The 15,051-nt window shown below is 49.0% G+C and overlaps 1 protein-coding gene across 8 annotated transcripts in view; it reads left to right on the top strand.

The window, feature by feature from the left end:
* The first annotated feature begins 1,845 nt into the window (after positions 1-1,845).
* USP48 (ubiquitin specific peptidase 48) overlaps positions 1,846-15,051 on the top strand; it is a 29,667-nt gene continuing 16,461 nt past the window's right edge. For 7 of the 8 annotated variants that reach the window (XR_015729955.1, XR_015729954.1, XR_015729953.1 and 4 more), the window contains exons 1-11: positions 1,867-2,212; positions 6,622-6,742; positions 7,943-8,087; positions 10,014-10,141; positions 11,212-11,336; positions 11,436-11,544; positions 12,306-12,439; positions 13,393-13,475; positions 13,710-13,889; positions 14,083-14,205; positions 14,680-14,829. Coding sequence is in view for 4 of the 8 variants with exons in the window: in XM_087879065.1 (XP_087735191.1) it covers positions 2,079-2,212; positions 6,622-6,742; positions 7,943-8,087; positions 10,014-10,141; positions 11,212-11,336; positions 11,436-11,544; positions 12,306-12,439; positions 13,393-13,475; positions 13,710-13,889; positions 14,083-14,205; positions 14,680-14,829 (1,432 nt within the window). In the remaining 4 variants the exon portion in view is untranslated. Of the gene's footprint in view, positions 2,213-6,621; positions 6,743-7,942; positions 8,088-10,013; positions 10,142-11,211; positions 11,337-11,435; positions 11,545-12,305; positions 12,440-13,392; positions 13,476-13,709; positions 13,890-14,082; positions 14,206-14,679; positions 14,830-15,051 lie in introns of all 8 variants that reach the window. The other variant, XM_087879064.1, reaches the window with a different exon arrangement.

The following is a 15,051-nucleotide window of genomic DNA, read 5'->3' as shown; positions in this document are numbered from 1 at the left end:
AACGGTGTGAAAAACAGCCATAAGTCATTTTTTTTCAGTGATGATGTAACTTCGAATGGTCACTAAATGAACTGTTGTAAGTCGAGGACTTTTGGCCTGGAGGATGGAATCTTTGCTTTCAAGTTGCTTTTCATTTTGGGGAGAAACCCCACTGCAACTCTATATGGTGAGATTTGGTTCTTTCCAACGGTCCTCTAGTCCGTGATTACCCAAATTCTCATTTGGACTAAAGAAGTTACTTTGACGGATAACAAACCATCTGTTTTAATAGACGTTGGTCCAGTTGCCCTGATTTAATCTTTCAAGTTTCAAAGGAAAAGTGCTCATTAAATGCTTTTATTGCAAATGTGGTCCCATCAGGAATGCCCCCTGCTACAGCCCCTCTTCTGGGGCAAGGAGGATGTACCTTGTCTGGTTCTGCTTGAGCAGGGAGCTGGACTAGAAGACCTCCAAGGCTCTCCTCTCCCTTCTTTCTTCTCTTCTGTCATTTCTCTCTTCTCTCTTTTCTTTCTCTTTTTTCTCTTCTCTCCTCGCCAAGTTTTGCTCCTCTCCTATCCCTTCTTTGTCATTTCTCTCTTCTTTCTCTTCTCTTCTTTCTCTTCTCCTCTCCCCTCTCCTCTTCTTCTCGTCATCTCTCTTCTCTTCTCCCCTCCCTCTCTTCTTTCGTCTCTTCTGTCATCTCTCTCCTTTCTTCTCCTCCCCTCTCACTTCTTTCATCTCTTGTCATCTCTCTTCTTTCTCTTCTCTTTTCTCTCCGTGCCAAGTTTTGCTCCTCTCTTTTCTTCTGTCATCTCTCCTCTTCTTTTTCTCTTCTTTTCTTCTCTCCTCTTTCTCTCTTCTCTCTTCTCCTTTCTCTCTTCTCCTCTCCTCTCCTCTCCTTTCTTCTCTTCTGTCATCTCCCTTCTTTCTCTCTCTCTTCTCTTCTCCCCTCCCCCTCTCCTTTCGTCTCTTCTGTCATCTTTCTTCTCTCTCCTCTCCTCCCCTCACTTCTTTCTTCTCTTGTCATCTCTCTTCTTTCTCTCTTTTCTCTCCTCTTCTTTCTTCTCATCTCTCTCTTCTCCCCTCCCTCTCTTCTTTCGTCTCTTCTGTCATCTCTCTCTTCTTTCTCTCTCCTTTTCTTTCTCACTTCTCTCAAGTTTTGCTCGTCCGCGGCTACGAGAACGCGCCAGGCTGTCAAGAGGCGTCAACCTCTCAGCTGGCCCGCCCCTGCACAGCCAGCTTCCGGACCAGAGGGAGGGGTCTCTTCCGGTGTGAGCCCAGGGGCTACTGGGAGTTGTAGTCTTTCCCGGGTATAGAGAGACTTTAATGTATATCCCCCTCCCAGGTCGTGGTCAGCGGCTCTTTGCCACAATGGCGTCGTGGAGGCGCGTTAGCATGTGAAATAAACACGTGGATTGAAGGCCCGCGGGGAAACGGAGTGGGGGGGGGGACGTTGAAAGCAGCACCAGCCGCGCCAGAAACCAAGAGGGCAGCCATTTTAAAAGGGTCAAAAGCGCCTCATTATTTTCCCTCCTGAATCCCTCCATTTAGGTTGTTATGGGTTTTTATTAAAAAAAATAAAATAAAAAACTTGGCGATTATACAAAAAAAACTATTTAGTTCAAAAGAGACAAAACTGAGGGGGAGGCGCAATGGATTGTGGGGAACTTCGCCTCAGAAGGCCGAGCTTTGGTGTGCGCATGCTCCGCTCGTCCAACGGCTTTCTCAAATCTTTCCCTCCCCTCCTCATTATCTTCGCCGTGAAGGGAAGAAAGAAAGACACACGGAGAGGAGGCGGGGCCTTTCCGAGAGAGCGCCGCCCTATTGGACGTGGCGGGCCACGCCCCTCCAAACTTTCTCTCCCACAGCCGTTGGCGTGACGTCAGAGCCGAGCGCACCAGGTAGAGCGAGTCGCCCCGCGCGCGCGCGCGCGCGCGCCTCCCCCCCCGCAGGAGGCGTGGCCTGGAGGCCGCCAAAAGGGACCCCCTTGTTGTTGTTTTTTTTTGAGGCCGGTTCCGCTTCCGGGGTCGCCCGGTCTCTCTTTCCGCTTCCGGACTCGCCCTCCGGAAGCCCTGTTCCCCGCTCGGGCCGGTCCCGGGATGGCTCCGCGGCTGCAGTTGGAGAAAGCGGCCTGGCGCTGGACGGAGACGGTGCCGCCCGAAGCCGTGACGCAGGAGCACATCGAGGCGGCCTACCGGATCGGGTTGGAGCCCTGCCAGCGGGGCGCTTGCAGGTGAGGCGACGCCCCAGGTGGGCGCGGCCTTTCTGCTGCCCGGACCTAGGCTCGAGTTAAGGAGCCTGGAAACACCGCCCCCAGGCCTAATGGAAGTGGGGCCCCCAAGGGGCACGACAGGTGCCATTGTCTGGGCGTGACTCCGGGTGGAGCCCAACGCGGGTATCGAAATCCTGCCAAGGGGGTGGCTGTGCCCCATGGGTTATGATTGCCAGGCGTCCCCCTCTCTCCCTATTGGCATAGGTCCTTGGGGGGGGTGGGGGGGGGGCTTCCTTTTTTCAGTTTGACTATGGGTCAAATCAGGGAAGTTTTGCCTTTCTTTCCCTTGGGAGCACCTGGTGGTGCCCTTTCCCTTCTGCTTCTCCTCACAGCTCTGAGGTTGGCTTAAAAAAAAAGAGAGAGAGATCAATGGATCTGCCTTCTGCAAAAATTCCCTTTCGGGGTGGGGGTGGGGGTGTCTAACTGGGGTTTGGGGGTCTCTTGCAATCCAGAGCCTAGCACAGGAGTCGGCAACCTGCGGCTCTGGAGCCGCCTGTGGCTCTTTCGCCCCTCTGCTGCGGCTCCTTGTCATTCAAATAGGCGTCACAACCGCCAATGGGCAACACCCGTCGGTCTCCGGTAGGCCAACCATGGATGAATCCAAGAAAAGAAAAAGAAAAGAAAAGTTTCAGAAGAAAACAGAACGTTTAGTTCAACTACATGTGCTAGTTTTGTGACTACCCAAGAAATAGTCAGGCACGGGAAAGTTTTTGTGGCTCCTGGTGTTTTCTGTGGGAAACGGGTCCAAATGGCTCTTTTGAGTGTTTAAGGTGGCAGACCCCTGGCCTAGTGCAGGGCTAGTGCTTACAGCCAGATGGGGCAGCTTCCTTTTTAAAAAAATAAATAAAATACAAATAAAATACAAATAATCCCAACTGTACCGCACCTTCATCGGCATCCTACGAAACGCTGCCCAGGTGTTGTTTGAAGTCCTAAGTTGTCCACCTGGTTAGAAGCCAGGGTAGCATCTCCCCCCCCCCCCAAACATATCTTAAATGTACAATTTCTTATCTTTTTTTGGGAAAAGTTTTTTCAGTTTTATTTTTTTATACACATAATATAAAATGTACATCCACTCGATTCTGGGCTTTTTTCTTCTGGCAGCCAGCAGGCCCTATGCTGCCTAGTGAGAGACTTATATAGATCTATTTCTGGTTCGTTAGCCATCATCAGTAAACCACACCCACATCTCATGTATCCTTCCTGTAAAGGTACAATATCTATTTTCTTACTTTTCATAGGTTTATGTGTGTTTTTCTTTTAGCCAGGTTTTTCCTACGTAACCATGATTTTTCTGCAGCCCTAGCTCAGTGGAGTCACATCCACTCGATTCTGGGCTTTTTTCTTCTGACAGCCAGCAGGCCCTATGCTGCCTAGTGAGAATCGAGTGGATGTGACTCCACTGAGCTAGGGCTACAGAAAAATCTACCTACGAAAAGTAAGAATATATGTATAAATTTTAGCTTAGCTAAGGTTTTAAAGGACCTTGCAGAGTGCTCTGTAAGGATTTTTGGAAGATTTTAAGCTAGGATTTTAACCAGAATTTTAAACATTTTAACTAACTTATTTAACATGATGCGGGAAAACACCCGAGATTTTAATTTTTTGCATATACACACCCGCGAAAACTTAAGACACATATACATACATACATACATACATGTGTGTGTGTGTGTGTGTATGCTTTAAGGAATATATATATATATATATATATATATATACAACTTAGTTTACCTGGCTAGAAAGAATATGCATATATATATATATATATATATATATATATATATATATATATATATATATATATATATATATATATATATATAAAATGTCCCTTAAAGCATTAAAATAAGACATTTTAATTAACATATTTTCTTCGACTTTCATACCGATAACAATCTTCATCCTAAACAATTTAATTATATTCGGGGTTGTTCTTCCACCATTTCATCTCCCTGTGTTTTACAAACAATCCTTCTTTTACCTTTCCCTCCTTTCCCAGGGTGGCATCTTGTTTGATGCCAATTAAGTTTTGTCAATCATGGAAGAGGGTGTTTTTCTCCCCCTGTATCGGTTAGCGTAGCTGTAATACGTTATTTTATGATTATTTGCCCGTTGGGTGGAAAACACCATGATTGGTTTTTACTTTACTAATTAAATATTTTCCTTCGTAAATAGCTTTGCACAATCGATTAGCAGCTGCAGGGGAAGCATAAGGAAACGTCTTTAATAAAGGATAAATTACCTTAGCACAGTTATTGTTTGCAAAGACACCTGTTTTTTGCTAGCTGTAGGAGCTAATGACAAGCTTTGCTTGCTTCCATTATCGGCTCCCTCAACTATTGTTCTTGCTGTCGAAACAAAAACAAACAAAAAAACTACATAAAAAGAACCCTAGTCTACATCTCTGCCTTTCAGCTTTTGTTATTTTGCTAATTTCAGGTTATGTGGGAGTAGGAGTATTTTTATCTCTTTTCAAACACTAGTTGTTATATTATTTTTATCAGTGCTTTATTGTTTTTGGGGTTTTTTTTTATATTGGTGCTTGTGCCTTGACAGCAAAGACAGCTACAATAAGGATCTTGCAAAATAAATACTGTTGAATTAAGGAGGGCGGTAATTGCAAGATGGCCTCTACTCTTGAAGATTTAAATTTTTAGTTTAGAAGTTCTTCCTAAAATTTTATAAATCCCCTCCCCCCAAGTCCACTAAAGTGGGCATCTATATTAGGTAAAAAGGTTCCCCTCGCACATGTGTGCTAGTCGTTCCCGACTCTAGGGGGCGGTGCTCATCTCCGCTTCAAAGCCGAAGAGCCAGCGCTGTCCGAAGACGTCTCCGTGGTCATGTGGCCGGCATGACTCAATGCCAAAGGCACACGGAACGCTGTTACCTTCCCATCAAAGGTGGTCCCTATTTTTTCTACTTGCATTTTTTTTACGTGCTTTCGAACTGCTAGGTTGGCAGAAGCTGGGACAAGTAACGGGAGCTCACCCCATTACACAGCACTAGGGATTCGAACCACTTAACTGCTGACCTTTCGATTGGCAAGTTCAGCCACTGAGCCACCGCATCCCATCTATATTAAGTTAATAAATAACGATGATAATTTTCAGAGGCCGTCTCCACCCTCGCTTTCCCCCCAGATTTTCCTCCTGCCTCCTTGGATGTCTACCGTGTTTTCCCGAAAATAAGACCGTCTTATATTTTTTTGAACCCTGAAATAAGCACTTGGCCTTATTGCCATGTGCTCAAAAGCCCAATTGGGCTTATTATCAGGGGATGTTTTATTTTGGGGGAAACAGGGTATCTTTTAGCTACCAAGGCTGACTGTGGAGCCTCTGTTTTTCCCTTGAGAGGATTAAGGAGCATATATCAAAATATAATGCAGTGAGGGACCAGAGAGAGCTGTCTTCATCGGACGAAGAGGGAGCTTGTGCAGAATCATCCTGATTTAAGCAAAGCTGAAAAAACATCAAGCTTCTTGAAAAAACTTCCTTTGCAGGATTTGTTTGGGTTGTGGGCAAATAATTTAATTTAATTAATTCAATTTATATGCCGCCCCTCTCCGAAGACTCAGGGCGGCTCACAATACATTCCAAAAAATCATTATAAAAAAAAACATTTAAAAATTAAAAACATTAAAAATTGATTCACGCCACTCATTCCAGGCCTGCCCGAAAAGCCAGATCTTCACCGCTTTTCGGAAGGCCAATAGGGTGGGGATGGTCCAGACCTCAGGAGGTAACTGGTTCCAGAGAGCTGAGGCAGCCACAGAGAAGGCCCTCCCCTGCGGGCCCACCAGCCGGCATTGTTTAGCTGACGGGACCCGGAGGAGACCAACTCTGAGGGATCTTACCGGTCGCTGGGAGCTATGCGGCAGAAGGCAGTCTCGAAGATACCCTGGCCCTGAGCCATGTAGGACTTTAAAGGTAATAACCAACATCTTGAATTGTGACCGGAGACCAATAGGGAGCCAGTGCAGCTCGCGGAGAATTGGTGTAATGTGAGTGTACCTAGGTGCACCTATGACAGCTCGCGCGGCTGCGTTCTGGACCAACTGTAGTCTCCGAACACTTTTCAAGGGTAGCCCCATGTAGAGTGTGTTGCAATAATCTAACCGTGAGGTGACAAGGGCATGAGTGACCGTGAGGAGAAATAACAACATGGCTGTCTCCAAAGGGCACCACTTGAAGCTCTCTTCAGAATCCTCCATCCCCCCAGCTGTGAGGGGCCCCGCTTTCTTTTCCTCCCAGAAATAAAGAGATTTTGGAACCAGGAGGGGGATGCTAACCAACAGGCAACCTCTGAACCGTTCCTGGAAAATGGCGTCGGGCGGGAAAATAACCCGACCTGTGGCTTTGCTTCTGCAGGAGAAACTGCAGAGGGAATCCCAACTGCCTGGTGGGGATCGGAGAGCACATTTGGCTGGGGGAGATCGACGAAAACACCTTTCACAACATCGACGATCCCAACTTCGAGAGGCGGAAAAAGGTACGTCTCTGGTTTTCTGGCCTGATCGAGAAAGGTTGTTCTGTCCCCCGCCCAAGGCACCTCCTCTCTTTGCAGTTGGTGCTTTAAGTCTGCCACCCAGAATTGCCGAAGCAGAAATTGCCTCCGTTCCCAAGATCTACGGAGGTTGGTTGGCTGTGAAGAATCCAAGTTGGGCCTGGGTGGCAATTTGGTATCGCAAGGAGGGAGCCTCTGGGGATGAGGTGGGGGTGTGGGGACACCAAGTTTCATTCAGCTGGGTCTTTTCTTATGTATCTTCAAAGCTGTGAAATTGCGAGTCTGGTTTATCTCGTGATGGGAAGCCACTTCTGAGCCGGTGCAAGTTAAGCGGGCGTGTTTGGATTTCCCCCCCCCCAAACATATTTAATTTGGGTATGTTTTTCTGTGTGTCTATGAAGATTTTCAGTCATCCAAGTCACAGTTGTCCCAAAGGTGTTTTTTTTCAAGAGGCAACGGGACTTTCTGGTTTTTCTTGGAAGGCCTTTCGCTTCTCATCCAAGAAGCTTCTTCAGCTCTGACTCCGTTCCCTTTATTTTATTTTTTATTTTATTAATCATATTTCTATGCCGCCCACTCTCCGAGGACTCTGGGCGGCTTACAACAATCGACAGTATACTAAATAGCATATTGCCCCCAACAATCTGGGTCCTCATTTTACCCACCTCGGAAGGATGGAAGGCTGAGTCAGCCTTGAGCCGGTGAGATTTGATCCGCTGATCTGCTGAACTAGCAGTCAGCTGACGTAGCTGCAGTACAGTACTCTAACCACTGTGCCACCTCGACTCTTCCCCGCCATCCAATCAGAGCTGAAGAAGCTGAAGTGAAACGTCTTCAAAGAAAAACCAGAATGTTTTTTCTGTGTGTTTTTTTTTTAAAAAGCGGAGCATTTTAAGGACAGCAAGATAGAAAAGCATTTCAAAGTGGAACTTGTCCTGTGCTTAGATAACGGAAGAATAGACCCATTGAATTGCGGTTGCAAAATCAAAAGTATTTTTTTAACAATGCATCGATGTTCTCTAAAACTGCTCAGAGCTTTTTGCGCCAGCTCTCCTTTCCGGAGGAACTAATTCCACTATTGTCGAAGGAGAAAAAGACCTCGCTAAAATTGCCTATCCTTGAGCCGCTCTGCTTTTCGGCTGGCCTCACCTCTGACGACCTCTTGTTTCACTTCTTCCCCGCCAGAATGCATTTGTAGGCCTCACCAACCTGGGAGCCACTTGCTACGTCAACACTTTCCTACAGATGTGGTTCCTAAATCTGGAGCTGCGGCAGGCGCTGTACCTGTGTCCGGTTGCCCGCCCTGAATATGTCACAGCGGAAAAGAAAGGTATTTTGGAAGCATCCTTGCTGTGTTAGAAGCAGGCAGTTTTCTAAGAGTCATCGGCTTTGAACCCCAAATGGTTGGCCGGGCCTAAATATCATCACTGTCCCCCTACTTAGTACAGATACCGTGTTTCCCCCAAAAATAAAACCGGGTCTTATATTAATTTTTGCTCCAAAAGACACATTAGGGCTTATTTTCTGGTTAGGTCTTATTTTCAGGAAAGTATGGTACTAAGCTGATGATTTTAGGGGACGCGGTGGCTCAATGGCTAAGACCTGAGCTTGTCGATCGAAAGGTCGGTAATTCAGCGGCTCAAATCCCGAGTGCCCCGTAATGGGGTGAGCTCCCGTGACTTGCTCCAGCTTCTGCCAACCTAGGAGTTCGAAAGCACGTTAAAAAAAAATGCAAGTAGAAAAAATAGGGACCACCTTTGGTGGGAAGGTAACAGCGTTCCGTGCGCCTTTGGCGTTGAGTCATGCCGGCCACATGACCACGGAGACGTCTTTGGACAGCGCTGGCTCTTCGGCTTTGAAACGGAGATGAGCACCGCCCCCTAGAGTCAGGAACAACTAACACATGTGCAAGGGGAACCATTACCTTAAACTGATGATTTTAACTGGGGCTTATTTTGGGGGTAGGGCTTACATTACAAGCATCCTGAAAAATCATGCAAGGGCTTATTTTCCGGTTGGGTCTTATTTTCGGGGAAATATGGTACTCCTCAACTTACCACAGTTCATTTAGTGACCGTTCAAAGTTCCAACGGTACTGAAAAAAGTGACTTATGACCATATTCCACACACAACACCATTGTAGCATCCCCGCGGTCATATGATCCAAATTCAGACACTTGGCAATTAGTTCATACTTACAACCGTTGCAGTGTCTCGGGGGTTTGTGTGTGGGTCATGTGATCACCTTTGTGACCGTCTGACGAGCAAAGTCAGTGGGGAATCTAGATTCCCTTAACAACCGTGTTGCCTACTTAACAAATGCAACGATTCACTTAACAAATGTGGCAAGAAAAGTCGTAAAATGGGGGCAAGAGCTGTCTTTTTTTTTTTTTTTTTTTAGAGCTGTCTTTTAACAAATGTTTCAACATAAATTTTGCGCTCAATGGTGGTCGTAATTCCAGGACCGTTTTATATCTTAAGTTGCTTCACATATTCCGCTTGAGGAAGATTGTTCCCATTTGACGGAGAAGAGTTTGGCTTGTTGCTGCTCTCTGTTAAACAAGGGACGAAAGAATTCCTTCACAGGTCCCAGGTCTACATCCTGTTGTGACCTAGACTCACTTAATCATTACAAGACACATTAGTCCCAAACAAAACTGTTTTATTATAACAGCTGAGAATTACTTCATTCCCATCTTAGTCCAAATTAATTCCAAAACAAGTCCTTCAGAAAAAGTCCTTCGGGCTTATCGCAAACCTTTATCTTCTTTGGCACCCTGCCAAAGGCCTTTCTTGGCAAAGCCACATGAAGTTCAGAAACAAGAGACGCTGACTGGAAACAGATTTAGCAATGTTGCTTTCCTACAAAGAGCCCAAGAGCATTTGCTGCTCTTTTAAGCCTTATGGGAGGGGCCAATCATCTCCTGGTCTTACTCCTGAGTCGTCCCTTTTGCTTTAGCTGCTCTTGCCTTCTGGCAGCTCTGTGCATGCATGCACTAGGAACAGGCTCCTCCTGTTCCTCTGCCTCTCTGCTGTCCGACTCTGGAGGCTCCGGAGTCCACGCATCACTCCCAGATGGCCCTGGCGCCATCTCTGCCTCCGACACAGAGCCCTCGTCCGGGCCTTCCCCAGACTCCAGGACTGGCCCATGGTCCTCCCCAGCCTCCTCATTGTCCGACTCCGCTGCCAGCTGCGCAGGCTGCTGGCGGACCACAACACATCCTGCGTTTTAATCAAGTTTTTAATCTCTTGACAGATTACGAACCGCAGACCATTTGCGAGCACCTCCAGTACTTGTTTGCCTTGCTCCAAAACAGCAAAAGGCGATACATTGACCCATCGGGATTTGTGAAAGCGCTTGGCTTGGACACAGGTCAGCAACAGGTAAGGTTTGAGGCACCCGGGTGAGCTTCTCTCTTTTGCCTCTCGGAATGACATCTTTAAAAAAACCGTTCCCAGAGCTGAGGGAAAACCAGGAATCCTTTGACAGCGGAAAAATAATAAGCCCTTCTCGTTTTGCTTGGGGTACTCAGCCGTTGGAGGGGGTTGCCTCTTTCGGAGGATTTTCTGACAATACCTCCCTTAACGGGATTAAAATGAAATGTTTGTGCTTCTGGGTCGTCACAATGTAAAAAAAGAGGTTGAGACTCTAGAAAGAGTGCAGAGAAGAGCAACCAAGATGATTAGGGGACTGGAGCAGAGGTGGGGTTTCAGCAGGTTCTGACCAGTTCTGGAGAACCGGTAGCGGAAATTTTGAGTAGTTCGGAGAACCAGTAGTAAAAATTCTGACTGGCCCTGCCCCCATCGATTCTCTGCCTCCCAAGTCTCAGCTGATTGAGAGGAAATGGGGATTTTGGAGTAACTTTCCCTGGATTGGGGAGAGAATGGAGATTTTACAGTATGCTTCCCCTGCCACACCCACCAAGCCATGCCACACCCACAGAACCGGTAGTAAAAAAATTTGAAACCCACCACTGGACTGGAGGCTAAAAGATATGAAGAACAGTTCCTGGAACTGGATATGTCTACTTTAATGAAAAGAAGGACTAGGGGAGACATGATAGCAGTCTTCCAATATCTCAGGGGCTGCCACAAAGAAGAGGGAGTCAAGCTATTCTCTGAAGCATCTGAGGATAGGACAAGAAGCAATGGGTGGAAACAAATCAAGAAGAGAAGCAATTTAGAGCTAAGGAGAAATTTCCAGACAGTGAGAACAATTAACCAGTGGAACACCTTGCCTCCAGAAGCTGTGAATGCTCCAACACTGGAAGTTTTTAAGAAGAGATTGGATAACATTTGTCTGAAATGGTGTAGGGTTTCCTGCCTAAGCAGGGGGTTGGACTAGAAGACCTCCAAGGTCCCTTCCAACTCTGCTATTCTATTCTATTTCTATTCTGGGTGCCCCTGCCCTGTTTCCTTGAACTCACCTCCTGCCCGTTCCGCTGTTCTTCTAGGACGCTCAGGAGTTTTCCAAGCTGTTCATGTCCCTGCTGGAGGACACTCTGTCTTCTCAGAAAAACCCGGACGTGCGCGACATCGTCCAGAAGCAGTTTTGCGGAGAGTATGCCTACGTTACAGTGTAAGGGCTTTTCCTCGCGCGGTTGCTTCATTGCTTCCTTGTCCTGCTTCGGACGACGGGCCTGCGGGCGCTCACGGCTGTCTCTGCTTTGCTCTCCAGTTGCAACCAGTGCGGCCGAGAGTCCAAACTTATCTCCAAGTTTTATGAGCTTGAATTAAACATCCAGGGCCACAAGCAGCTGTCGGACTGCATCACAGAGTTCCTGAAGGTACCCCGTCCATGAGGTGGGGAAGGGCCAAGCTGCTTTGGGAGCAGCCTAGGTGTTCTGACCAAAGCTTCCTTAAGTAGCAAGAAGCAGTGTCTTAGTCCCGGTGAAACCCCTTTGATTTACACGACTGTGAATTACGTTCATTCACAGTCAGCACGGCTTTGCAGTCTTTCAGAGGCATATTTATCAACACAAACCTTATCTCGCTGGGAAAGCTGCCAGATAACTTAGTTTCCAACCGCAGAGTAAGGCAAAACTTGGCACGAACAGAACTTTCCACTCTTGAAACGAACGAACGAATAGTTTCCTGCAAAAGCCCCCTCCCCATTCACTCCTCTTTTGTGTCCTATGGGAGGGGCCAATCACTTTCAAGGTGTGGCCTCACTCCCGAGTCGACCCTGCTTTCTTAGTTCTTATCTTCTGGTAGCTCTGCGCATGCGCACACTGGGAACGGGCTCAAGCTGTTCCTCTGCTTCACTGCTGTCTATCCCCCTCTCTGCCTCCATGCAGAGCCCTCGCCCGAGCTTTCCCCAGCCCCCAGGACTGGCCCATGTTCCTCCCCAACCTCCTCACTGTCCAACTCTGCTGCCAGCTCTGCAGGCTGCCGGCGGACCACAACACTAGGGACCTGTGGGGAGGTGTCTCGCTCCTGAGCTTGGTTGGTGTAAGTTGTTGACTTAGGGGTCCTGCTGCCAAGCAGGTCGGGTGGCCTCTTCAAGCCTGCAACTGGTTTTGTTCTTTTTTTATTTTTCCCCTGGCAGGAGGAGAAGCTGGAGGGAGACAATCGTTACTTCTGCGAGTCTTGCCAGAGCAAACAGAACGCCACCAGGAGGATACGTCTGCTCAGCCTTCCTTGCACCCTCAACCTCCAGCTCATGCGCTTCGTGTTCGATAGGTGAGCCGCCTCTCACACTCGTTCAAAGCCTTCGTTTTACAACGGGATCCCATCCCCGTCTGAAAGTGGGCTGCCTGGCGAGGCTTGAACCGAACAGGCTGGACATGAAGTATATTCAGGACAAGACACACACACACACACACACACACACAGAGAGAGAGAGAGAGACAGAGGCAGGCAGATGCTCAGTTACGTTTGTCTTGCTTGTGTGTCCTACCTTTGAGCAACTCAAGGCGATCTATTTAGAACTTAGAATAACAGAGTTGGAAGGGACCTTGGAGGTCTTCTAGTCCGACCCTCTGCCTCCTGTTCCTACGAAGAGAGGGTTGGGCTGAGAGAGAGAGAGATTGGTTTAATGTCAACTGTCCAGTTGGGGAAAATCCAAGAGTACTAAACTTAAATAAATTCACTTTGGCACAGAAGAAGCAAAACCGGCTCTGGGTTTCCCCGCACAAACGCACGCATAGTACATTCTCCCTTTCCCTACGGGTCCATCCAGAGTGGGTTACATCCACCAAATCGCTTCTGTTGGTTTTGTTGTGGGAACCAGCCGCCCGTGCTGGGACATCTGCTCTGGGTTTCCTTGGGGTGGCGCGGGGAGCACAAGAACCCACGATGCTTGGAAGGCCGTTCCCCCCCAACCTTGCATTCCAATACACACACACACACACACACACACACACACACACCATTCTTTGTCAAGGTGCGAGAGAAGAGGAATATAGGTGAAAGTTCGAGTCCGCCTTGACACGAAGGGCCCAAAGTCACCCAGACGGCTTCTGTCCCTGAGGGGCACCAACACCAGGGGGAAACTCCCGGTGCCCAGTCAGCCCCACCCCCCCACCTCCCCGCACTCTTGATGTGGAAAGGGCCACTGTGCTCTGCTGTTGCCGCTGTTACCTTGTGTTGGCCCTGCCAGGCAGAAAGGGGTGAATGAGAGCAATCCTCTTTAGGCAAACGGGGCATAAGAAGAAGCTGAACGCTTACATCGAGTTCTCCGAGCTGCTGGACCTGGGACCCTTCATGGAAGACAAAGGTAGGCAGAGCTGGGGGTGGGCGTCTTTCCTTCCGTTTGAGGTCCCCTGAATTGTGGGTCAGGGCCCTTCTCCCACCTTCTCTGTGCACCTGGAAGCCTAGTATGTTATGGGGAGGAGGGGTGGGTGGGCTTGCCGCTCCTGCCCACGGCTGTGGAAGAGCAAGGATGGGGAGTGTGGGGAGGGGAAAAGCCTGGCCTGAGCCTTGAGCGCTTGCCTGCCTGCCGTCGTTTCAGCCAGCGTCTTCGTCTACGAGCTCAGCGCGATCCTCATCCACCGGGGGGTCAGCGCCTACTCGGGCCACTACATCGCCCACGTGAAGGACCCCCAAACCGGGGAGTGGTACCGATTTAACGACGAAGAGATTGAGAAGATGGAAGGCAAGAAGCTGCAGCTGGGAGCGGAAGAGGACCTGGGTAAATGAGCAGCTGGCTTCTTCTTTGAACCCAACTCGGGTGGCCTGCGGGTCGGCGCCAGGCCCCTCTCCTCGGCTCGTTACAACTTGGGCCCGCCCGAGAGTGTCTCGGGGGGTGGTGGGGGAAAGAGAAGCGGGGCAGGAGAACAAAACTCCCCAGCACTTGCTTCCTTTGCCTTCCCCTCTCCCTCCAGAACCCTCTAAATCTCAGTCTCGAAAGCCCAAGTGCGGGAAGGGGATTTACCGCTCCCGAAACGCCTACATGTTGGTGTATAGGTTGCAGTCGCGGGAGAAGTCCCTGGCTGTTGAACTCCCAGGTGAGGCTTCCGCGTGTCCCGCTCTCGGCCTTTCCTCCCACCCGTCAACCACGCATGCGCGTCGGTGCGTAAGGACATCCAAACACTCTCCTGTCCCAGGAGCACACACGGGTTAGAAGCCGCAACGTCGGCTGCCCGGTTCAAAATTCAGAATCGGGATGTGCTGGGATATTTATTTATTTTTTGGAAGAAGCTGCCTTCTACCAGCCCCTTCCCCTCAGGGAGGGGATGGTAGAAGGCGGCTTCTTCCAAAAAAAATAAAATAAAAAAATCCCAGCACATCCCGATTCTGAATTTTGAACCGGGCAGCCAACGTTGCGGCTTCTAACCCGTGTGCTCCTGGGACAGGAGAGTGTTTGGATGTCCTTGTGTGTAGGCGGCTCCCTGGGGCAAGGAGGAGGACGAGGCCTCCTCGCCTTTGGGCTTGGCGGGGCTCCGCCTGCCCTCCCTCTCCTCGGCTTCTCCCCGTCTTAGCTTTCCTGCAGGAGCTGGTGGAAGAGGACAACAGCAGGTTTGAGGAGTGGTGCCACGAAATGGCCGAGATGCGGAAGCAGAGCGTGGCGCGGGGCAAGGTCAAGCACGAAGAGGTGAAGGAGCTCTACCAGAAGTTGCCTGCCAAAGCTGGTCTGTAAGACCTTCCAATTACGTGTCTCTTTCTGTAGGGCGGCTCTGGGCCAGGCAGGAGGGGAGGGGAGGGGGCAGCTCTGGCGTCGTCCGTTCCCGGGTTTGAAAGCTTCCTTACATACGATTCTAGGTACTCCCCTCCATCCATCCTCTCCCAAGAGAGCCCACCCAGCATGGCCTGCTCCCTGGTGTGGGGGGGAAACGGGGGAACGTCCATATTTA

This window comes from Pantherophis guttatus, chromosome 15 (assembly GCF_059756535.1).
Source record: "Pantherophis guttatus breed Tessera chromosome 15, ASM5975653v1, whole genome shotgun sequence".
NCBI classification, from domain to species: Eukaryota; Metazoa; Chordata; class Lepidosauria; order Squamata; family Colubridae; genus Pantherophis; species Pantherophis guttatus.
The sequence above is the reverse complement of the archived record's forward strand: the minus strand, read 5'-3'. Positions and strand labels throughout refer to the sequence as shown.